General features: G+C 43.0%; 1 protein-coding gene, 1 long non-coding RNA gene and 1 other non-coding gene across 6 annotated transcripts in view; 2 read left to right on the forward strand and 1 right to left on the reverse strand.

Annotated features, from left to right (window-relative positions):
- The window catches only part of IQCH (IQ motif containing H), a 218586-nt gene that overhangs the window by 142119 nt on the left and 57038 nt on the right, over window positions 1-19429 (forward strand). For all 4 annotated transcript variants that reach the window (XM_025918866.2, XM_086711018.1, XM_025918865.2 and 1 more), the window contains 2 exons: window positions 13926-14046; window positions 18323-18609. In XM_025918866.2, coding sequence (XP_025774651.2) covers window positions 13926-14046; window positions 18323-18609 — 408 coding nt within the window. The remainder of the gene's footprint in view (window positions 1-13925; window positions 14047-18322; window positions 18610-19429) is intronic.
- Window positions 1-19429, reverse strand: part of LOC147580286 (uncharacterized) — a 135310-nt gene that overhangs the window by 38939 nt on the left and 76942 nt on the right. The window lies entirely within an intron of this gene.
- Window positions 16259-16365, forward strand: LOC112856526 (U6 spliceosomal RNA). Its single transcript, XR_003223101.1, has one exon. It is a non-coding gene; the product is annotated as a U6 spliceosomal RNA (small nuclear RNA).

Raw genomic sequence — 19429 nt, forward strand, 5'->3', positions numbered from 1 at the left:
TTTTAACTTAACAAGGAAAAAATAAGTATTCAGCAGAAATCTTTTTGTATGGTGAGGAACTGTGCTTAGCCAGGATGTAGTTAGAAGCCAAAACTAAAAATAAAAAATAAAGCAGTTCGGGAAAACTTGTGTGTGTGTGTGTGTGTGTGTGTGTGTGTGTGTGTGTGTGTGTGTGTGTAGGAGAGTATGGACCTCCTTTTGCCTTCAAAGTGAAATTGTATTCAGAGTGGAAGTGAATTGCAATCTTCACTGAGGGCGCTATTGAGAATTTAGGATTAGAATTATCCTTTGTTCCAGAAGACCATGGTAATGGTGCACACTTAGACATCAAAGCATTACTTTATGAGCACAGACATGTTTTAATGTCCTATTACAGTTTGTAGACCTGTTTCTTTTGATAATGAAGATGTTGTGTCATCAAGCCTAGCCTGGCACATACAAAACATATGCTGGCAGGTTATTAAAAATTTCAGCTTCTTGATGAAAGACTATCCTGCAGGCTAAGAGTCCAGAGAAAGACTCCATTCTGGGAGAATTATTAGAAATGAGAATATGACTGTAAGCACTAAATTATGTTAATACTTACAAATACCATCATTTGCATAGCAGCTTATGACACGATACTGTGATTTTTCTCATTGGTATGTTGTAGGCAACAGATTAAAAACAGTGCTGTTTATGGGAGTTTGAACTGATTTGAGATTCTCTTGCATCTTATACAGATATTGGTTTTAGATGTAGGCATGATTCAGTGTGGACTCAAGGAGCTAATACAAAATTCGTCTTTTTTTTTTCTACTTATCTAATTTAGAACCAGAGTTATTTGGTTGCAGTTGAGGCTTGAAATAAAGACGTGGAGTCAACAAATGCTGGAAAAAACTGTAGTCACATTACCAAAAAATAAGTGTAGACACGTAGGTGATTTGAGGGAAAGCATAACGTTACATGGTGGCCACAGTGGAAACAGAACACAAGTCTCATTTTTTTTCATGGTGGTTTGGTATCAACATCGCTTTCTTCATCCTATCGGTTAACAAAACCTCCTTCCCCCAACAGGTCCCGGTAAACTTGCTCACTCAATGTTTGTCAAGGTTTAATGAATCCACATACTTGCACACACTCCAAACACCCCACTCCCCAGTTGGGGGCATCTCTTTTCACTTAGTGGGAATAAAGGCGTACACAAAGAAAGGCATACTTGTAGGGGAAAAAAACCTTCCTGGCCACTCTCACCTAAGACAGTGTAGGGAGACCCAGGTAGACATCTGCTGTGGTACTGGTCCTTCTCGTGGCTTTGTCTTTCTTTTCTTTTTCAGGGGTAAATCTTCCCTCCCTCCTTCCTGGGCTTGGTGGCAAGTGATACTACTGGGGAGGCTGCTTTGCAAGAAAAGATCTTTATAGGACAGTTTCTCCGTGGAAAGAAATAAGCCAGTTTACTTTTGGATTTCTCTGTGCAGCCCTTCTTTGGACCTCTGTTTCCCTGGAAGGACAGTACAGGGTGCTGAGGACTTTTACCACTTATAAGAGGAAGGGGGGAAAGGAAATTGAACTGGTTTTTGAATGCTACTGCATAATATTGCCCGTTTAGCCCTATGCCAGAGCAGTTTTATGTTCACTTGTACTTTTGTGGACTTTGTTAGATATCTGAAATTAATTTGGGGATCACCAAGGAAAACAATCTATATTTTAAAATATTAAAACTATGAATTCAAGGCATCCACATCTAGAAAAAGTAGAATAAACCACAGTAGTTATTTTGCATCCTTGTAGAACTAAGCAAACAAAATGACAGAGGAGAACCATCACCTACCTAGTCAGTGCCTTCGAACTCTGTGTCTCAGGGCGCCTGGGTGGCTCAGTTGGTTAAGTGTTCGACTTGGGCTCAGGTTACGACCTCCCGATTCGTGGGTTTGAGCCCCATGTCTGGCTCTGTGCTGACATCTCAGAGCTTGTGGCTTGCTTCGGATTCTGTGTCTCCCTCTCTCTCTACCTCTCCCCCACTTGTGCTCTGTCTCTGTCTCTCAAAAATAAATTTAAAACACGTTAAAAAAAAAAAAAGAACTCTGTGTCTCTATGGTGAAGACATCCATCCACTAAGACCCTGTTGTGGCCGGGTCTTAGGAGCCGCTGTAGGATGGCTGAGCTTAGTGCTTATGTGGAATTTAGTAGGTATACTAGGTGATCCCAAAGAACCATTACCCTGCAACCCACACAATTTTTTTAGAAAAGCTAAAAGATTAAAGAAATATTTAACCAAATAAGTACATAATCACTTTTCCCAGTTGTTTTCATTTTTGCGTATTAATTTTCAAGTGTGCTACATTTATTTCTTATAGCTACAATAAGAGCATATATGCTATTGAAACAACAGATCCTAAACATCCTCCACGTTTACAGGTAGCAGTCACAATTGATGGCTGTATAATATTCCCTCATATTAATTTACTCTAATGTATTAAACCATTCAACTAAGTTGGAAATTTAGGCTATTTCCAACTTTTTTTTGATAGTAGTGGGAGGAGGGGAGGAAGAATGAGGAGGAAGTAAAGATTTGTTTTTATTTTTGGTTTTTATATACATTTCTTTTTACTTCTGCTGAATTACTTCCAGTTCCTTCAGAGAAAGACTCGGGAGTAGAATACTTCATGGCTCTTGTTACACACTGCCACATTACTCTCTAAGAAGGTCGTGCCAATTTCCAAGGCTACTAGCAGAGAATAAGTATACTAGTTGTGCCACAACCTTACCAGCACTGGATTATTATGAACTGTTTGCATTTCTTAGATGTCAAATGCATCTTCTAATTGCTCTTACTTGGTTACTAGCAAGGGATACTTTTTTCACATCCTTATTTATTATTTGCCTTTTTTTCATATATGTTTTTTAAAGTTTACTTGTTTTGAGAGAGAGACAGAGACAGAGAGACAGAGAAAGAGAGACAGAGACAGGGACAGAGATTGAGAGCAGGGGAGGGGCAAAGAGAGAAGTAGACAGAGAATCCCAAGCAGGCTCCACACTGTCAGCGCAGAGCCCAATGCAGGGCTTGAACTCACAAACCGTGAGATCATGACCTGAGCCGAAATCAGGAGTCGGGCCCTTAAATGACTAAGCCACCCTGGAGCCCCTATTATTTGTCTTTTATATCAAAAACACAACATCTTGATATTAAGAGAAAAATCCAGGTTTTCTAGGTAAAGAAAAAATCTAGGGTAATCATTTTCCCTAATCATTAAACTACATATGATTATTTATTTTTTATTTGTTTATTTTTTTATTGTTAATTTTTATATATTAAAACCTTGACCTCCTAGATTATGTATTTAGTATCTGCCAGAATATTGGTCTACACATGAGATTAGGCATTTTCTTAGATTCTATAAATTTACACTGTTAAGGTCTTGATGTTTCCCTGTATTTCTCAATAATAACAATAACAATAATAATTATTATTAGCATTGTAGAATAGCTGGGGGTGCCAGGCGTCTCAGCACTTTACGTGAATTGCTTCATTCAATCTCATAAAAACCCTGAGATTTCTACTCATTTACTTCCACACCACTTTGATAATTATTTATATTCTGTTTACAGATGGAGAAACTGATGCTTAGGTAGTTAAGTAACTTGCCCAAGCTCACGTAGCTAATAAATGATGGTGCCTAGCTTGGAACCCACATCCACTCCTCTGGCGCAGTGTTCTTGCCACACCAAGCTGAGACCTTTTAGAAAAGACTCCTTGTTTGAAAATCTTGGAGCAGTGTTTACCTCCCCCCCCACCAATCCCTGCCGTTGTGACCCACTGCCCGATGGGCAGTTTTTCTGCTTTCTACAGAGGCATGGGAAACACCAACATCCCTGGAACACAGTAGCCATTGTGCTGGAATTTCTTTCCTTTCCTGGCTGACAAGGAAGCTGCTGTCATTTTCCCTGAAAGGCAGCAGGCAGGGAGTTCAGAGGGCACATACCTGAGAGCTGCAGAAGAGCCCAAGCCCTCCTGGGCAGTCCCCGGCGTTTAAAGCTTTTGTAACTCAACTGCCTCACACACCTGCAGATGTTCTTGGGTGATGAGAGTGAGTTTGAGATATGCCCTTTGATTGTTCCTGGGGGTGGCTTTCAATGCCTTCCTCAACTTAATACATGAACATGATCATTTTAGTAAGCGTATAAATTCTCACAAAGCTTAGGGCAGCCAAACTTCAAGATCAAATGTAGCATTAAAAACATAGTGGGCATTTAAAACCTTGTTTTTTGGATAAGCAACCACATATTTTGTGTTTTTTAGTTTTTGTTTTTTGTTTTGTTTTTTAGTCTCCTGTTCCAGCTTGACCTGGTAAATTCCCTCTTAAGCTGAATGAGTGTTGGAATAGGCTAGTCTGAATAATTGAACATTCAGGATAAGCAGGAGGTGGTCTAGCTCCACGGGGGTTCTGTAGCCCAGGCACATCAAGGTCACTAGGGGGGAACCATGGGAAATCACTCTGCTCTCCAAGTCTCTACCTCTTCATCTGTAAAGAGGGATAATATTAGTACCTGCCTTGTGGGGGAGGGAGGGGGTGACAATTAAATAAGATACCCCTGTGAATTGGCTAGCAATGTACTCAGCACACAATAAGCCTTCAAGAAATGCTACCTGTTATTATTAATATTACCATAAAACTGTATTACAATTAAATTGCAGGTAACGTTGAACAAGAATGCACAATTAAATCTTCCTCTGGTGATTCAGAAGTTCTTTTTGCATCTTGTAGCCTTCCAGAACATTGTTCTATGCATCAGTTATCGTTATATAGGATTGTGGCTGTCGAAGATACACGATATTGACCCAATTGCGCCCACCCAGTGATTTACCGAATAATGCCTTTAAAAGAATAAACCTTGACAGCAGCCTGGTTTCCCATCACTTCAAAATAAAAGATAATTCCAGTTATTTTAATCTTCCACATGTCGAAGAGAGAGGCAGTGACCTGATAAAGTGGAGCTTATTCTGACCACGAGATTGAGACCCAGTTGCTTCATTTTCTGGTTCCAGTTGGTGTCTTTTCTAATTAGTGTAGCAGCACGTCACCACAATTGTTGGAAAGCTTTAATCATTTACATATTTTTCCTTATCTCTGAGAATGACTTAGAATGTTTTCTTCCAGTTCAATGGTTATTTTCACAAAGCTGCCAGGGTTGAGTTTGAGGTGCTTGCCTGTGCCTGAGGAAGATGACAGGAGAAGGAAAATTGCCTCCCCAAGTAAATGAAAGCCGGGTCCCCCTTCCGAGGACCTATAATAACCAGCTACACAAGCTGTTGGTTTGTGTGTCCTATTGATTTAATATGCTTCTAATCAGTACATAAAGCTATGGGCCTGCAGTGTTAATTTTTCATATGCTTACAAAGTACCCTTTGATTTTCTGTCACACGTTAATTACAGCGTTTTGCCATTAAATAGGAAGCTTTGTGTAAACTAATTACTAGGTAATCATTGTCTACTGCAAGCGTGCTGTTTGTACCTTTTATTTTATTCTAAAAATGCACAGATCTCACAGTCTGGAAACACTCTACCTTCCAGCCATTAGCTCTCACTAATTCATAGCATTATTGTGGTGAGAGCGTAGGAGTTGTAATTGTTGTGGTATCAGAGCTGTTAATTACCGGAGTAAACAGTTGAAATGGTGCCAAGGTCTATTGTACAAGGCAGAGAAAAGGAGGTTTAAATGTTACTCCCACCATCTGGGGACTAGGGGAGAGGCAAATGCTTGAGAACAGCAGTGAGGCGCTATCGCCGCCTCAGCTCCAGGGTTGGCGGCCATATGGATCCGGAATATTTTGAATCAATTGAATTTAACTGCCAGTTTTTCGCAATAACAGCGTGGAAGGAAGGAATAAAGCAAAAGATGAGAGAAACGAGAATTGGTTAGTGTTTTCACATCCAGGAAGTCCCCCTTGGAGTTCTTTTGGAAATATCTGCTTTGCTGAAAGCCACAGAGCAGGCACGGGTATTTGGAACAGATTCAGAATGAGTTTTACTCTCTGTCTACGACTGCGCCATTTGCTTCTGGTCGTCTGTCCTCAGTGCCCCTGGGTGAGAGAGGGATGCCCTTGAGAAGACTCGGACTCTCCTGTCACTGTACCAAATCCAACAAAAATCCTCACTTTTGGAATTCACTGATTTATTACCCTGGTATTTTCACCAGCATGGTCTGCAGAAAGAAAACAATACTAAATTGCACAAAGCTTTCCTATCGGCCTCAAGTATATACATCTGTACTTGTGGAAATACCAAAGAAGGTAGGGCTCTCTGATTAAAAGAAGTAAATGCTTGCCCACTCCTTTTGCATAAAATTAAAATAAAAACTCTCTTGATGGTCTCTCATTTCATTCCACAAATTCACTCCTCTCCTCTATACTTGAATGAAAAAAATCAAAGTGCAAAAGGCACACGTGCTTTCTTCTGTTTTCAGTTGCCAGTTAAAGAGCTTTTCTCTCAACCGACGATATTTCTCCAACTGGTAAGAAAGAGACCTATTACCAATATATTACCAGTAATAATAATTATGGCTACTTCCACCTTACAGTTGATTTTTAAACGGCCTGGTTTCTGCCTTAAAAGACTGCATAATCTTTAAAACTGTCATCTGTGTTTATTTGATGTCATTCATAGTTCATACAATTCCCTTCAAACCCATTTTCCAACATTAAAAATATTTTAAAAAAATCTGCCACTTGCAGCTGTAACTACTTTTCAATATTATTCCTAAACCATGAACATATCCTTCTTTTTTTAAACCACCCTGGATTATTTATTTTTAATTGTTCCTCTAGCAGATGTTGAAGGAATTCGGGGTGTAGTGTAAACAACTCCTTTGAAGACAGAGATCACAGACTGCCACGTGCACCAGGAACCAACCAAGGGCAGCGTTTGTGGGGCTTTCGTGACAGCAGTTTTGGCCCTGGGGGGACACGTTTCCTGCTTTTGTGTATGTGCGGGAGTTCAATTAAGAATTTCAAGAAACGCTTAATCTTTATGTATTGAAACCCCCAGCATGCAACGCGACAGGGTGTGCCCAGAAAGAAAACCACGGCCCCCTGTGAGGAGGGGGAAAAGAAACAGCAGTTTCAGTGCTGCAAAGTTGAAAGGGAACGAACCTCTCTAGTGTCTCTGGTCGGGGGCGAAGCAGTTGTGCTGAGGTTTGGAATGGAGGCACAGCATATGTGCCTCAGTTGGACAAAACGCTTCTCAAGTCAAATCAACTGCTAGGCCTGCATGTTGGTACAAGGTGGAGGCCTAGATAATGAGGGACAGACTCCTCGAGAAGCAGCGAGTGGATAATGCTACATAAGTATGGAATTATATACCGTATTTTCACCATTCTGTTTAATGAGAGCCGCCACCGCAGCGAATCACTTGCCACACAGCCGAAATGGGCCATTAGCTATCAAGGGAAAATTGTCTTTGCCGCTTTCAGCAGATGGAGCAAATATTTTACAAAGCAATTTTACATACCAAAAACATTTGTGTGCCTTGGTAATGTTGGCTGTTTTACATTATGTTACCTTCTACAGCAGCATAATTTTCCATCTCATCGAAGGCAAAGTTGGCATTTTTGATTTTTAAATTCTCAATTAACAATTAAACATGGAGTATTAAAGCAGTCCTTAAACTTTAAGTAGGTGTGGGAAGTAGTTTATGACTTGCCGGAGACGTTTTCATTTTTTCTTCATCTTCTCAGCATATTTTTGCACGCTAAAGAGGGACTGCTCCTAATGATCTTAATGGAGAGAAATGAGTGAAAACTTCACTACCGACTGCAGAATGAGAGTAACCAACGCACAGATGATCAGAACGTTTGCTGGCTTAAAGCTTCCAGCACGGATTGTGGGTACGTGGTTTGGCCCGCCCACGTGTGTCTGCTTAAAATGTTTAAACTTCAATTAACAGAAAATCTGACTCAAAATGGCTTGATTATCTCAGCCAACTGAAAATCCAAGGATTAGTCTGACTTTGGACAAGGCTTAATCCAGCAGCGCAACACCGCTAAGGACGCCATTACCCCCCACCCCTCCTCCTGGCACATAATGTCTGCTCCACCCTAAGGCTGGCTGTCCACAGCGCTCCAAGATGGCTGCCAGGGGCTCCTGGAGCTTCTCCTTGGTCAAGACAATAGGAGGAAAGAAAACTGGAGTTGAGGGTGAGTCACTGTCAATCGCGGCAGTTCCTAAGAGGAAGTTTGGGACATCATGACCCTGAACAGGGGGACAAAGATGCTGGGCAGCCAACAACAGATGTCCACTCGACCACTCTTTCACAAATCTGACAGCACAGACTCAGCATCACATGTGGATGATCGCATCTGACCCAGATTGACCATTTATACCCACTGATGGCAGTTTCAGAAACAGATCCCATCGAACTACGGCGTACTGGTAGCAACTGGATTTGAATCCCAGTGTGCCACTTCATGGCTGTGTGACAGGAACTGGGAATGATAATATCTACTCAGAGAGTGGCTTTGAGATAATAAATATAAAAAACATCTCTGGCACAGGCTTGCCACATGGTAAGCGTTCAATAAGTGAGAGCAATTATTTTACCTAAACGGTGACTACAGTGATAAAATGCATCCTGAGCCCAGCAAAGCAACCTTTCTAAATTCACCCTCAAATTTGGAATCCCACCCTTCTCTCCATCTCTGTGCCACTAGCCAATTCAAATCCTGAGCATCTTTCACAGTGCCCCACACTTTACCCCTGAAAGAGGCAGGAGGGCTGGTGAAGGGGACTCACCCAAGAGTCAGAGGCAGCCAGAGAGTGCCTACATGAGCACAGGAGTCCCATCCCCTCTTCTGCGAATGAGGCATTTAACCACGAGGATGGTCCATATGGTCCCTCTCAACACTGACAATCCTGCTTAGTTTTTTAGGTCATTGCTCTGCCCTTTTGACCTTATACCACCCTCCATTCCACATCAGAAATCTTTATAAGGAAGAACAATCTAGCTAGGTCCCTTGGTTTCTCCTTTGAACACCACAAACAATGTGAGACGTGAGAGATTGGAGGTGATTAGCCAAGAAGTTATTTTACCTAATTTACCACTGCAGGTCTAGCAAAGAAGCTTCTAAAATAAAATGAGTTTTGGTGGGATTGATATTTAGTACATTCTAATTTGTATTCCTTCTTTCTCCTTTCCCACCCTCACCAATAAACACACACACACACACACACACACACACACACACACACACACACACACACAATTTACCTGGGAAAGTTAACTCTCTAGAGTTTGAAGTAGCTTTAGTCATTGAGGGCAGTATTAAATTGGATATGCCAGCAGCTTCCCTGGAGAGATCATGAATTTCCTTCAGTCAAATATCTCTTCCTTCAAATGTACACTGTCTTGATAGAAATAGAGAGTGAGCGGAGAGGCAATGCCTATGCTTGATAGACAAGATTCTCTAGGATGCACTGGTCTGGCAGATTGAGGCCCTGTGCCCTAGGCTACTCAGGTATCCTGGAACCTTCCAAGGTCCTGACGATTATCAATGCACACTGAGGGTAAATGTGGGTGCTGGAGAAAGGGTGACAAGCCTGTGCAATGGCAAAGATGGGGCTGAAGTTTCTCCTGGATGGGAATTGCTCTAGAGCTATATCAGCTCCACAAAGGCCAACAGCTAATGTGTGTTGGCAGACCCAGTGCACTCACGATGGAAGGAAAATCTGGAATTCTGACTTTTTTTTCCAAAGAGTAAAGTGAATTTTTCTAACATCTGCTTATCACCCACAAGATATGTACTTTCCTTTCCACACCCCCAGAGTCATTAGCTCTAAATGATCTACTCCATGTGGGTCATGGGATCTCTCAAATGGACTGGGGTAGTCCACTACCTTGATATGACTTACTGAGGTGAAGCCTTCTAAGTACTCATTTCAGAAGCTTGTAGGAGTTTGTAGGATAGAGAAGACGCCCACCCCCAGTTGCTGGCCTATAACAGATATTTTGCATATGTACACACACACACACACACACACACACACACACACACACACACACTTTGGGAGGATGAGAAGGGGGTAAAGAAAGCAAACTAGCATTCATTTCCACAACCTCCATTGTTTTCTGTCTGTAGTCACATGTTAAAAATCACCCAGTAACAGGGGTGCTTTTATATGGAACGTCAGTTTGCTGGCTTTTCTCGAATCTAGGAGCTACAAGTCTTGGTGGTTTTGTATGATTTGGTTCAGGTTGGTAGGGGTGAGGGGGACACTTCTCTTTTTGTTAGTACTAAGGCCATTCTTAGTATAATCCTCATATTTCCCATCAGAGGCTTTCAAGATAAATGAATGGAATAGTTAATACCCTCACCCCATTATTCCAACCCATACCGTTTTCTTAGAGAGCTAATCATGGCCCCCGGCTGCCTCCATGTGCCTCACTGTCCCCTAGTGAACATCACCCCACCAGTGCCTTCAGCTGTGTACTTCTCTTGACGGGACACGATTCATCCTCCAGATTCCTGCAGCAGACTTTCCTCTAGGAAATTTACCCCCTTGCTGTGGCTTTGTGCATGGCAGAAATGCTGCCGCGCGGGCAGAATGGCTGGCTGTGTGAGCAGAGGCAGTGGCGGCAGCTTGGCACGGTGTCCAGATGCCTCACACAGGCCACAGCCTTACAAGTTAATTACTGGCCCTCACATAGCATGTTGCATCTGAGGTGGCGCTTCGTAAATGTCACCTCATTTGTCTTCCCGATGCCCCTCAGAGGCAGGGAATCCCATAAAATCCATCCAGGAAGAATTGGTGGTTCTTAAGTGGTCATCCCCCCAGGTGGTTCCTGGGCAGCAAGGAGGGAGCCTGTGGAGAGGTTCCACATTTTCCCCTATTCTGTAACTTCAGCTGTTCGGGGCTGGGTCCGTGTTTACCACTGCCATGATTCATTCCACATTTAGGGTTCCCTGTGCAGAGCACTGGGGCAAATGAGCTCGAAGCCACTGGCCACACTGTGAGGGAGCCCCCATGGAGCTGGAGAGCACAGAGAAAGGATACCCAACTAGTGATAGAGAAGGCTTCCGGGAAGAGGTGTGACCAGAACTAACTCAGGACGAGGAGTCGGCCAGGGGAAGAAGTGAGGGAAGGCAGGCTGAGGAAAGAGGCTGAGCCAGGGGAGTGTGGGGCGAGGCTGGGAGCTGGAGAAGGGAGACCTGAGGCTACATGAGGAATCACAGGCTCAGTCACAGAGGCCCCTCTTCATGCATTGTCTGGGGAGTTTCAACTTGATCCTCAAGTTGATGGAGATCTAGTTTCAAGATTTAGGTAGCAAGGCTTCCACCTGTTCCTTCACCGCCTCCTCTCCATCTCCACCTCTCCCCTAAAACACACAAACTCTTTTCCCCCAGTTCAGCTACCTACCAGGAAGGCCTGACACTTTGTCATTTTTCCCCCAATTACTTTTTGTGGTAAATGCATATAACATAAAATTTACTGTCTAAACCGTTCTTTTAATTAAAACAAAATTTTTTAATGTTTATTTTATATTTTGAGAGAGAGACAAACAGAGTGCAAGTGGAGGAGGGGCAGAGAGAGGGAGACACAGAATCCAAAGCAGGCTCCAGGCTTGGAGCTGTCAGCACAGAGCCCAACACAGAGCTCAGACTCATGAACCGTGAGATCATGATGACCTGAGCCAAAGTTGGATGCTTAACTGACTGAGCCACCCAGGAGCCCCTGTCTTAACCATTTTTAAGTGAACAGTCTAGTGGTGGTAAACATGTCCACAACACTGAGCAGCCATCACCACCATCCATCTCCCTAACTCCTTTCATCACGTAAAACCGGATCTCTGTAGCCACACAACACCAGCTCCCCATTCCCCCGACCCCTAGTCCCGGATGGGCACCATTATACGGTCTGTCCCCATCATTTTGATACTCCTCATACCTGTAGTTTATTGATATATGCATGAGTGAATGAATAGATGAATTATTTCTCTTTAGACTGACTTGATGTGAATGGCCACACAGCAGATCACTGGGTAGATGGTTTAATGCTTTTCAGAAGCAGGGCAGGAAAAGCCCTTTAATCATGGCAGCATAGAAAGAAGTCTCTACTGTCCCGGGGGACAGCCTGGCCTGCAAAACTTCCCTTCTTGACCCCGAGCAGGGTGGGAATCGACAGCCCTGCTTCAGTGTCCCAGCTTTGGGGCACCCCATGAATCACAGACAATTGGTCTTCTTCGATACAGTAGAATGCTTTTAAATGAAACACGTATAAAACAAAAAATAAAGGTGGTTTTGGAGGATGGTGTTCCAAGGAGCAAGGCAGAAGGCCAAGTTATTGGAACTGCACGTTGTGTATGCTTGTTTATGATTTAGATGCAGGGCTTTGGAGACCCGAGGCGATGTCCAGGAAAGAGCAGAAGAAATGTGTACACTGTGCAGGATGTGGGAGGCAACAATTTGACAACGATTTCCCTGCTTCCACCTCCCAGGCAAAAGCTCCGGGTCTCAGCCAGCTTCCCTGACCCTTCTGAACAGACCTCCAGCTGCTGCACAGTGATTCATCCTGAACGAGCACAGGCCAGGCCCTCTCCCTTTCTCAAGGCATTTTTGTTTTGTGTGTCCAGCACTTACTAAACTAACTAATGGAACTCTCCCACCAGGATTTCCTGGATATTTCAGAAATTATTCAGATTATTTGTACCCGTCTAGAGTATATTCTTAGATATTTATCTTCTATTATAGATTTTTAGAGGGCACTGGACCCAGAATGAAACAGATATCCCAAGGAGCTGGTGGGGGTGAAAGGGGGTGGTGGGCAGGACAATCACTTTTTAATGTCAGGGAAATTGGAAATAAACGAGTATACAGGTTATTTCTAAGATGCCTCTCGATGCCGCTCACCAAAACAGCAGATTCTTTTCTTATTCTTTCAAACTACTGAGCACCCATACATATATCTAGAAGGTCCCCAGCAACCCAAAGCAAGCCCAAGTTTTTCTTGTCAGTGTCCCATATTTTGAATATGAATAATGCCCATCAAATGGCTTTATATCTAGTGCCCTGCTCAACTTCTGCCAGAAATAAAGTCTGAAGAGGTGGGGCTCTATTTGAAAATTGTTAGATAGTCCCAGACTATCCAGAAAAAAAAAATGGTCCTGGCAACCTGAGGCTCTTTATATCAAAAAGGCAGGCATCTTATTCTTTAAGGAATTTCCACCTGTTTTCATTTTGACAGGAGGCTCTGTGGTTCGGGCTGTTTGATGATGGTAGGGGGCCCATCTCGTGTCTAGTCAGATGAGGCTTTGACCTTGTGGGGAATCCCAGCACCCCTCCCCACCTCACTCTTACAACCTGCTCCCATCTAAAATCCCACCTCTACAGTATCAGCCCTAAGTTTAAGGCTTTGCTCCCACGGCTGTGGGATGTGGAGGCCTCCCAACAAGGGGGAAAGAGCACAGCTTAAAGAGATAGAGGTGCCAAAGAAAGACCCTGCCAACTCCATAATTTCTCCCAGGGCCGGTCCTATTAGGGTAACAGAAAAACAAACATTCGGGTCTGAAGGATCCTAGGGACTAGGTCATTAACCCCCCCATTTACATAAAGGGAAACTGAGGCCCATAGTGAAGTGGCACATTGGCCAAGGACACTCAGCTAGCTGGGCAGCCTACAGTGCGTCTGCGGCCGGATTTCCTGATGTCTGGACACAAGGCCGCCCTTTGGAGACAACAGGCAGAATTAGCAGCAATATTTAGGGGCCAAATCACTTTGAAATGCGAAAACGGAAATGGCTGGAAAAATAGAGAAAAATTTCAAAATGGCTTTCTGACTCTGGGTAAACAGTAACCACATTTTTTTGCCTGTTGGAGGCCTGGTTTTTAATCACTCCACAAGCAGTTTTCATTTCTGTAGTAAAATTGCTTGTGGTTCTATTTAATTTGTTTCTGCAGGAGCCAGCTTTGGTGAAGATCTCTGAGGAGCTGGCGGGCATTTTAGCACAGCACGCACAGCCAGTCAATGAGAAACGGTTCCCGACGTGGAGGAAATTCCTCCAAACATTTCTCAGTCAAGGTAAATAAGACTGTAAAGTTTCTATTGAGGACTGGTCTACACAACCTTGAATTCTAGTTTTGGGTCAACCTCACACCAATTTAAATACCTCGCATCTCTTGTACCGGTTTAGGTTAAGTGCTCCTACAAGCAGACTTTTTTTTTTTTCCTTATAAACTTTGCCTAAATATTTATTGTGTACTCAGCCTCTTACATAAATAGGAGCTGAGCACACCAAGTGTGGCAGGCGTAGCTCAAGATTCGGCCCTGTTTTTGCACCTCAGACTTCCCCTGACAGGTGGGCTTTGGAGTTGGATGACCTGCTTATGGATCTCATCCATGACCTTGAGCAAGGTTCTAAAACCCCCGGAGGCTCAGTTTTCTCCCCTACCTACCTCATGGGGTTGCTTGGAGGGTTCAATGGAATACAGATGTGAACATCTTTACCGTGCAGCCTGTCTCAAGATGGGACTTTAAGTGTTAGTTTCCCCTTCCTTTTTGTGGGAGGGAAGAAATGGTCCCCCCCTGCAGTTCTGAAGGCACTATTTCTAAATAAGTATCTTCCAGTGTCCTTTCCTCCTCCTCCTAATTCATCCTTATTCTCTAAGGACACCAGGAAGTCTGTGGATAGGGGGATGAATGGACTGAATGATGCTTGTCCTCAGTTGCAGAGGTCCCTATGGGAGTGGCCACACGCCCATGTAATGCCCCCCACTCTTAACAGATTACAGTGTAAGGCAGACATTCTTACCTGCTTACCCACATGAATGATGCAAGAAGGCTAGGATAACAGGCCACAGAAGATATATTTAACACTCTAATCTCTACTGTCAGGTGATAACAAAACTTTTTATATTAACATTAATATATAATAATATAATAATGTGAGGTCGGATAGCAGCAGCACCAGCACAACGGTGATATTGCACAGCAGAAATGAGATCACGAGGGCCAGAGAGTGCTTATTATGTGCCAGATGCTATTCTAGTCATATGCATATTAAATCCCCCTAACAATCCTACGAGGTGGGTACATTATCACCCTTGTTTTCTAGAAGGGGAAACTGAGGTACAAAAGATTAATAAGTAACTTGCTCTAAATCACTCTGTGAATACATGGCAGAGCCAGTAAGCGGCTACCACTGTGTTCTTCCAGGTGTCTTGGCGGGATCCAGCGGGTACATTTATCAAGGAACACATTCTAGCTCAGTGAATGAGAGAGCACCAGAAAAGATAGACGTGTGGCCTGTTGGAATACATTGGGCAGGCAGTGTGGACTGGGAGGGAGTAGTGAGCACTCTGTTCATGAATTATTTAAGCAAGGGGTCGGATGGTCAGCCGTCTGACAAGCATGCTGAAAAGGGGGTTCTTCACGGGTGCGGGGAGAGGGGAGATGACACACGCTCTCCAGTGTCCTCTCAGATCTAAACTTCTGTGATTCTACCAATTTCCACATGCACCCACCGAAAGAAGAGTAAAAAGGAAAGAGTTAACCCCATATGCATAAATGGGAAAGAACAAGGTCCCTACAGCAAAAATAGACAAGAATAAGGGGTTCTTTTTAAGTTAGGAGGGGAGGACCATGAGGATCTCCAGGTCCATCCAGGATAGGACTTAGGAAGTTTCCAAATCTTCCAAGGTCAGCCTGCAAACCCTCCTCTGATCTATCTCTTTTCATGGGAGCGTTGTAGCTTAGAAAGGGTTTTCCCAGCCACTGCCTCACCTGAGCTGTATAACCACAAGCTCAGGCTGTCCTCAACTTCCTATTCATCTCCATCCTTTCTTCCAGCAATGTTGTAAACACAGTGCCCATTTATGGGAAGCAGAACAAACTTTATTAAGCTAATTTTATAGATGAGAAACAGCCTCAAAGCTAGGAAGGCACACAGCAAATATGTGGTGAGTGGGAAACACAGGTAGAGCCTACAATTTTAGCACGTCTCAAAAATCCAGTTCTAGTATGCCATGTGTTTCCAAATCTCTAACTGGCTCTGAACCCAGTGCATACAGCAGGCCTGCATAAATGTTTACTGACCAAAGTGGGCCGTCCCCCGCACCCCCCAGGCTTCTTGATTCTAAGGCCACATCTCTTACCACCTTCCATTATTGCCTGTTTCATTTCATTTCTGCTCTCTCAAGTGTGCTTCTGGTCACAAAATGTGCCACAGATTCAACGTCTACATTGTCACAGGATTATCATCAAAGGCAATATATTTTTTAAAAAGAGGAATTAAGTGCTCGCTTCGGCAGCACATATACTAAAATTGGAACGATACAGAGAAGATTAGCATGGCCCCTGCACAAGGATGACACGCAAATTCGTGAAGCGTTCCATATTATAAAAAAAAAAAAAAAAAGAGGAATTAATTGCTTTGAAAGGAAAACAGTTAACAGTGAAAAGACTCTGGTCATAATGCTGAGAAGAAGGTACAAATGAGCTTCTTTGGAGTAAAAAAACTAAAGTAATCTTGTAAGTATAAAGGATAATGTGTTTCCACTGAAGCACTTGCTTTCAAAATATAGGTGACAGATAAAGCCACAAAGTTAACTCAATCAGAGAGACTCAGTCAGTGTTTTTGTTTGTTTTTGTGGATTTTGTTGTTCTTTTGTTGCACTTATCTTGCTAATTCCCCCAACAACTAGTATTTAGGTACAGCACACACTAGTAGGTCCCATTTAGAGAAAAGCACATCTCATACTAACTAAATAGATAAATGTTTTCCTTCCAAAACTCAGCTTTCTTTAGGGCCAGCTCCAAACAAACTTACAGACATTTAAGGAAAGTGCCTTTTATATAAAGTAACAGACGTCTGCATTTGAGAAATGCTAAAATCTTGGGATTTAACCACATATGCTGTTCAAAGCCTGCGAGCAGAGGTCACCTCCTAGCAAACTTGTGAAATACGCACCAAGTTTATCTTAATACTGTTGGGATCCAGAGGCTGCCCTGTCTAGAGAACGCTTAGTTGTTTTTACTTTTAAATTATGCTATCTTAAAAAAGGGGGGAGGGGGTGCCTGGGTGGCTCAGTTGGTTAAGCGTCTGACTTCCTTCAGCTCAGGTCATGATCTCACAGCTAGTGGGTTTGAGCCCCGCATTGGGCTCTGTGCTGACAGCTCAGAACCTGGAGCCTGCTTCAGATTCTGTGTCTCCCTCTCTCTATGTCCTTTCCCCACTCACACTCTCTCACTCTCTTTCTCTCTCTCAAAAATAAACATTTAAAAAATTTTAAATTATGCTATCTTATTCTTTATAAATAACACTAATTTTTTTCTGTGAAAGATATATGTATGTATGTATGTATGTATGTAAGACTTATGTTAGGCCTAAAGACAAAATATCAGGGCCATGTAAGTTTTGTGGATGCCGCTAAACTAACTCACAAACTTAGCCAGGGCTCATATTGTTGCTGTGGCTGAGCATCAGGTTTCTCTCTGTGGTTTCTATTATTCAGAGCAAAAGGTAAAGCATGATAAATTATAAAGCTGTCATTATTAGTAAGGATCCTTCCTCAAGAAAGGCAGCATCTCCTGACTCTATCTTTAAAAAAAAAAATACTTGGGGCACCTGGGTGGCTCAGTCAATTAAGCGTCCAACTTCGGCTCAGGTCATGATCTCATGGTTCATGAGTTCAAGCCCTGCATCGGGCTCTGTGCTGACAGCTTGCTTCGGATTCTGTGTCTCCATCTCTCTCTGCCTGTCGCCTGCTCATGCTCTGTCTCTTTCTCATTCTCTCAAAAATAATGTTGTTTTTAAAAAATGCTTTATAATTGGCTTTGCATAGGAATCCTTTGACATAATAGTCAGTGTTCTCTCATTCCTGATAAAAATCCTAATGCATCAAAACTTCAAAAAGCAGCGACGTTGAAACAGAGAAAGCACTTGTCATCAAGGTATAAACTGCAGACTATGGGCAGTTAATTCCCCCTGAGGTATTTGCCTATAGTTGTTAGGTTACCAATAGGCAAAGCCTTGATGATCTTATGGTGTCTTTACGGTGAATGAAAACTAACATTCATTGAGTCCTAGTATATGCCAAGGACTGGGCTAAATACTATAGATACAGTATCTCTAAGATTCACAACAATCTGGTGAGGTAGGTTATATTAAGCCCATTTTGTAGATGAGGAAAAGGAAGTTCAGAGAATTGAAACTTCTTGCCCAAAGTTCACAAGACATGGCAGATGCAGGATCTGAGCCCCAGTCCATCTGCCAAAGCCTGGGCTTTTTCCTCCTGTGCTAAGTGGACACAATCCACATGAGAACGTCTTTTCAACTACTCCATGTTTTTCCCACTAGGAGGCGTGGTGGAAGCGTATCCACCTGCAGAAAGTGTCACCAACCTGACAGTCGATATGCTGATAGAGCCCAATGGAGAAATCAGAGTGTTGTCAACGGGGGACCAGATTCATGCAGAAGGCCCCTTCATCAATTCTGGTACCACCATGCCTCAGACCTCGGTGGATCCCCAAGTTCTCAGTTCTTTGTGCCTCAAAATCGGAAATGCTTGTAAAATGAGAGATGTGGTTGGTTACTTTTCTATAGACCTGGTGACATTTATCGATGCAAGCACCATGGAACAGCAGGTAAGTTGATGCCACGTGAAATACTAAAATACGTAAACACTCCATACCATCTGTGCCTAAGCAACAGCAACAGGGAATATTGGGGAGTTTCTCATATTCAGTGCCCCTTGCGTGAGCTGACCCTGTAAATTCAGCATTTATGGGGCCTGTGCCTAAGGTCTTCTTGTTCAGGTACAGCTGGAGTTTCAATGACTGCATCTCATCCCCCCTAGCTCTGTTGATGGGGCCTCAATTCTGCCCAATAGTGTCTTATCATGAGTCTATCTTATGCCATCCAGGGACTGAACTTGTCTAAGACTTGTGCTTAAATAGAACGTCAATACCTAGAAAGGAGTTCAGAGTCCTTGTTTCCATTCCTCTCCTTATCAGTAGTTCACCAGCAACTCAGGTTGTCAATTTTTTCTTCTAAAAAAATGTACTGGGCCATATGTCATCAATATACAAAGGTCTTAATGATAACATGATGAACATCACATGCCCCCACTCAGCTTAAGAAATAAAGTGGTACCAGTCCCATCTCCAGTCCTGGCATTCCTTGCCAACCCTCCTGACATGGCCCCTTGTCTTCCCAGAGGCTTACATTTGGGGCTCTGAGGCCTTTCTGTATCTTAACGCTCTGACAGCACATGGAGGAACCCATAAATTACTGTTTCATTTTGCATGTTTTTAAGCTTTCTATAGACTATGACACACTGTATAGTGTTATTATTATTCTATGACATGGTTTTATACATTCAATGTTTCATCTGTAACATTCTTCATATGCACGGGTGTGGCTCTGATGTAGAACAGTCTAATAACTTTAGCCTTTTTTGCTTTC

The sequence above is a fragment of the Puma concolor genome, chromosome B3 (assembly GCF_028749965.1).
Source record: "Puma concolor isolate L17-30 chromosome B3, mPumCon1.1.hap2, whole genome shotgun sequence".
Lineage (NCBI taxonomy): Eukaryota > Metazoa > Chordata > Mammalia > Carnivora > Felidae > Puma > Puma concolor.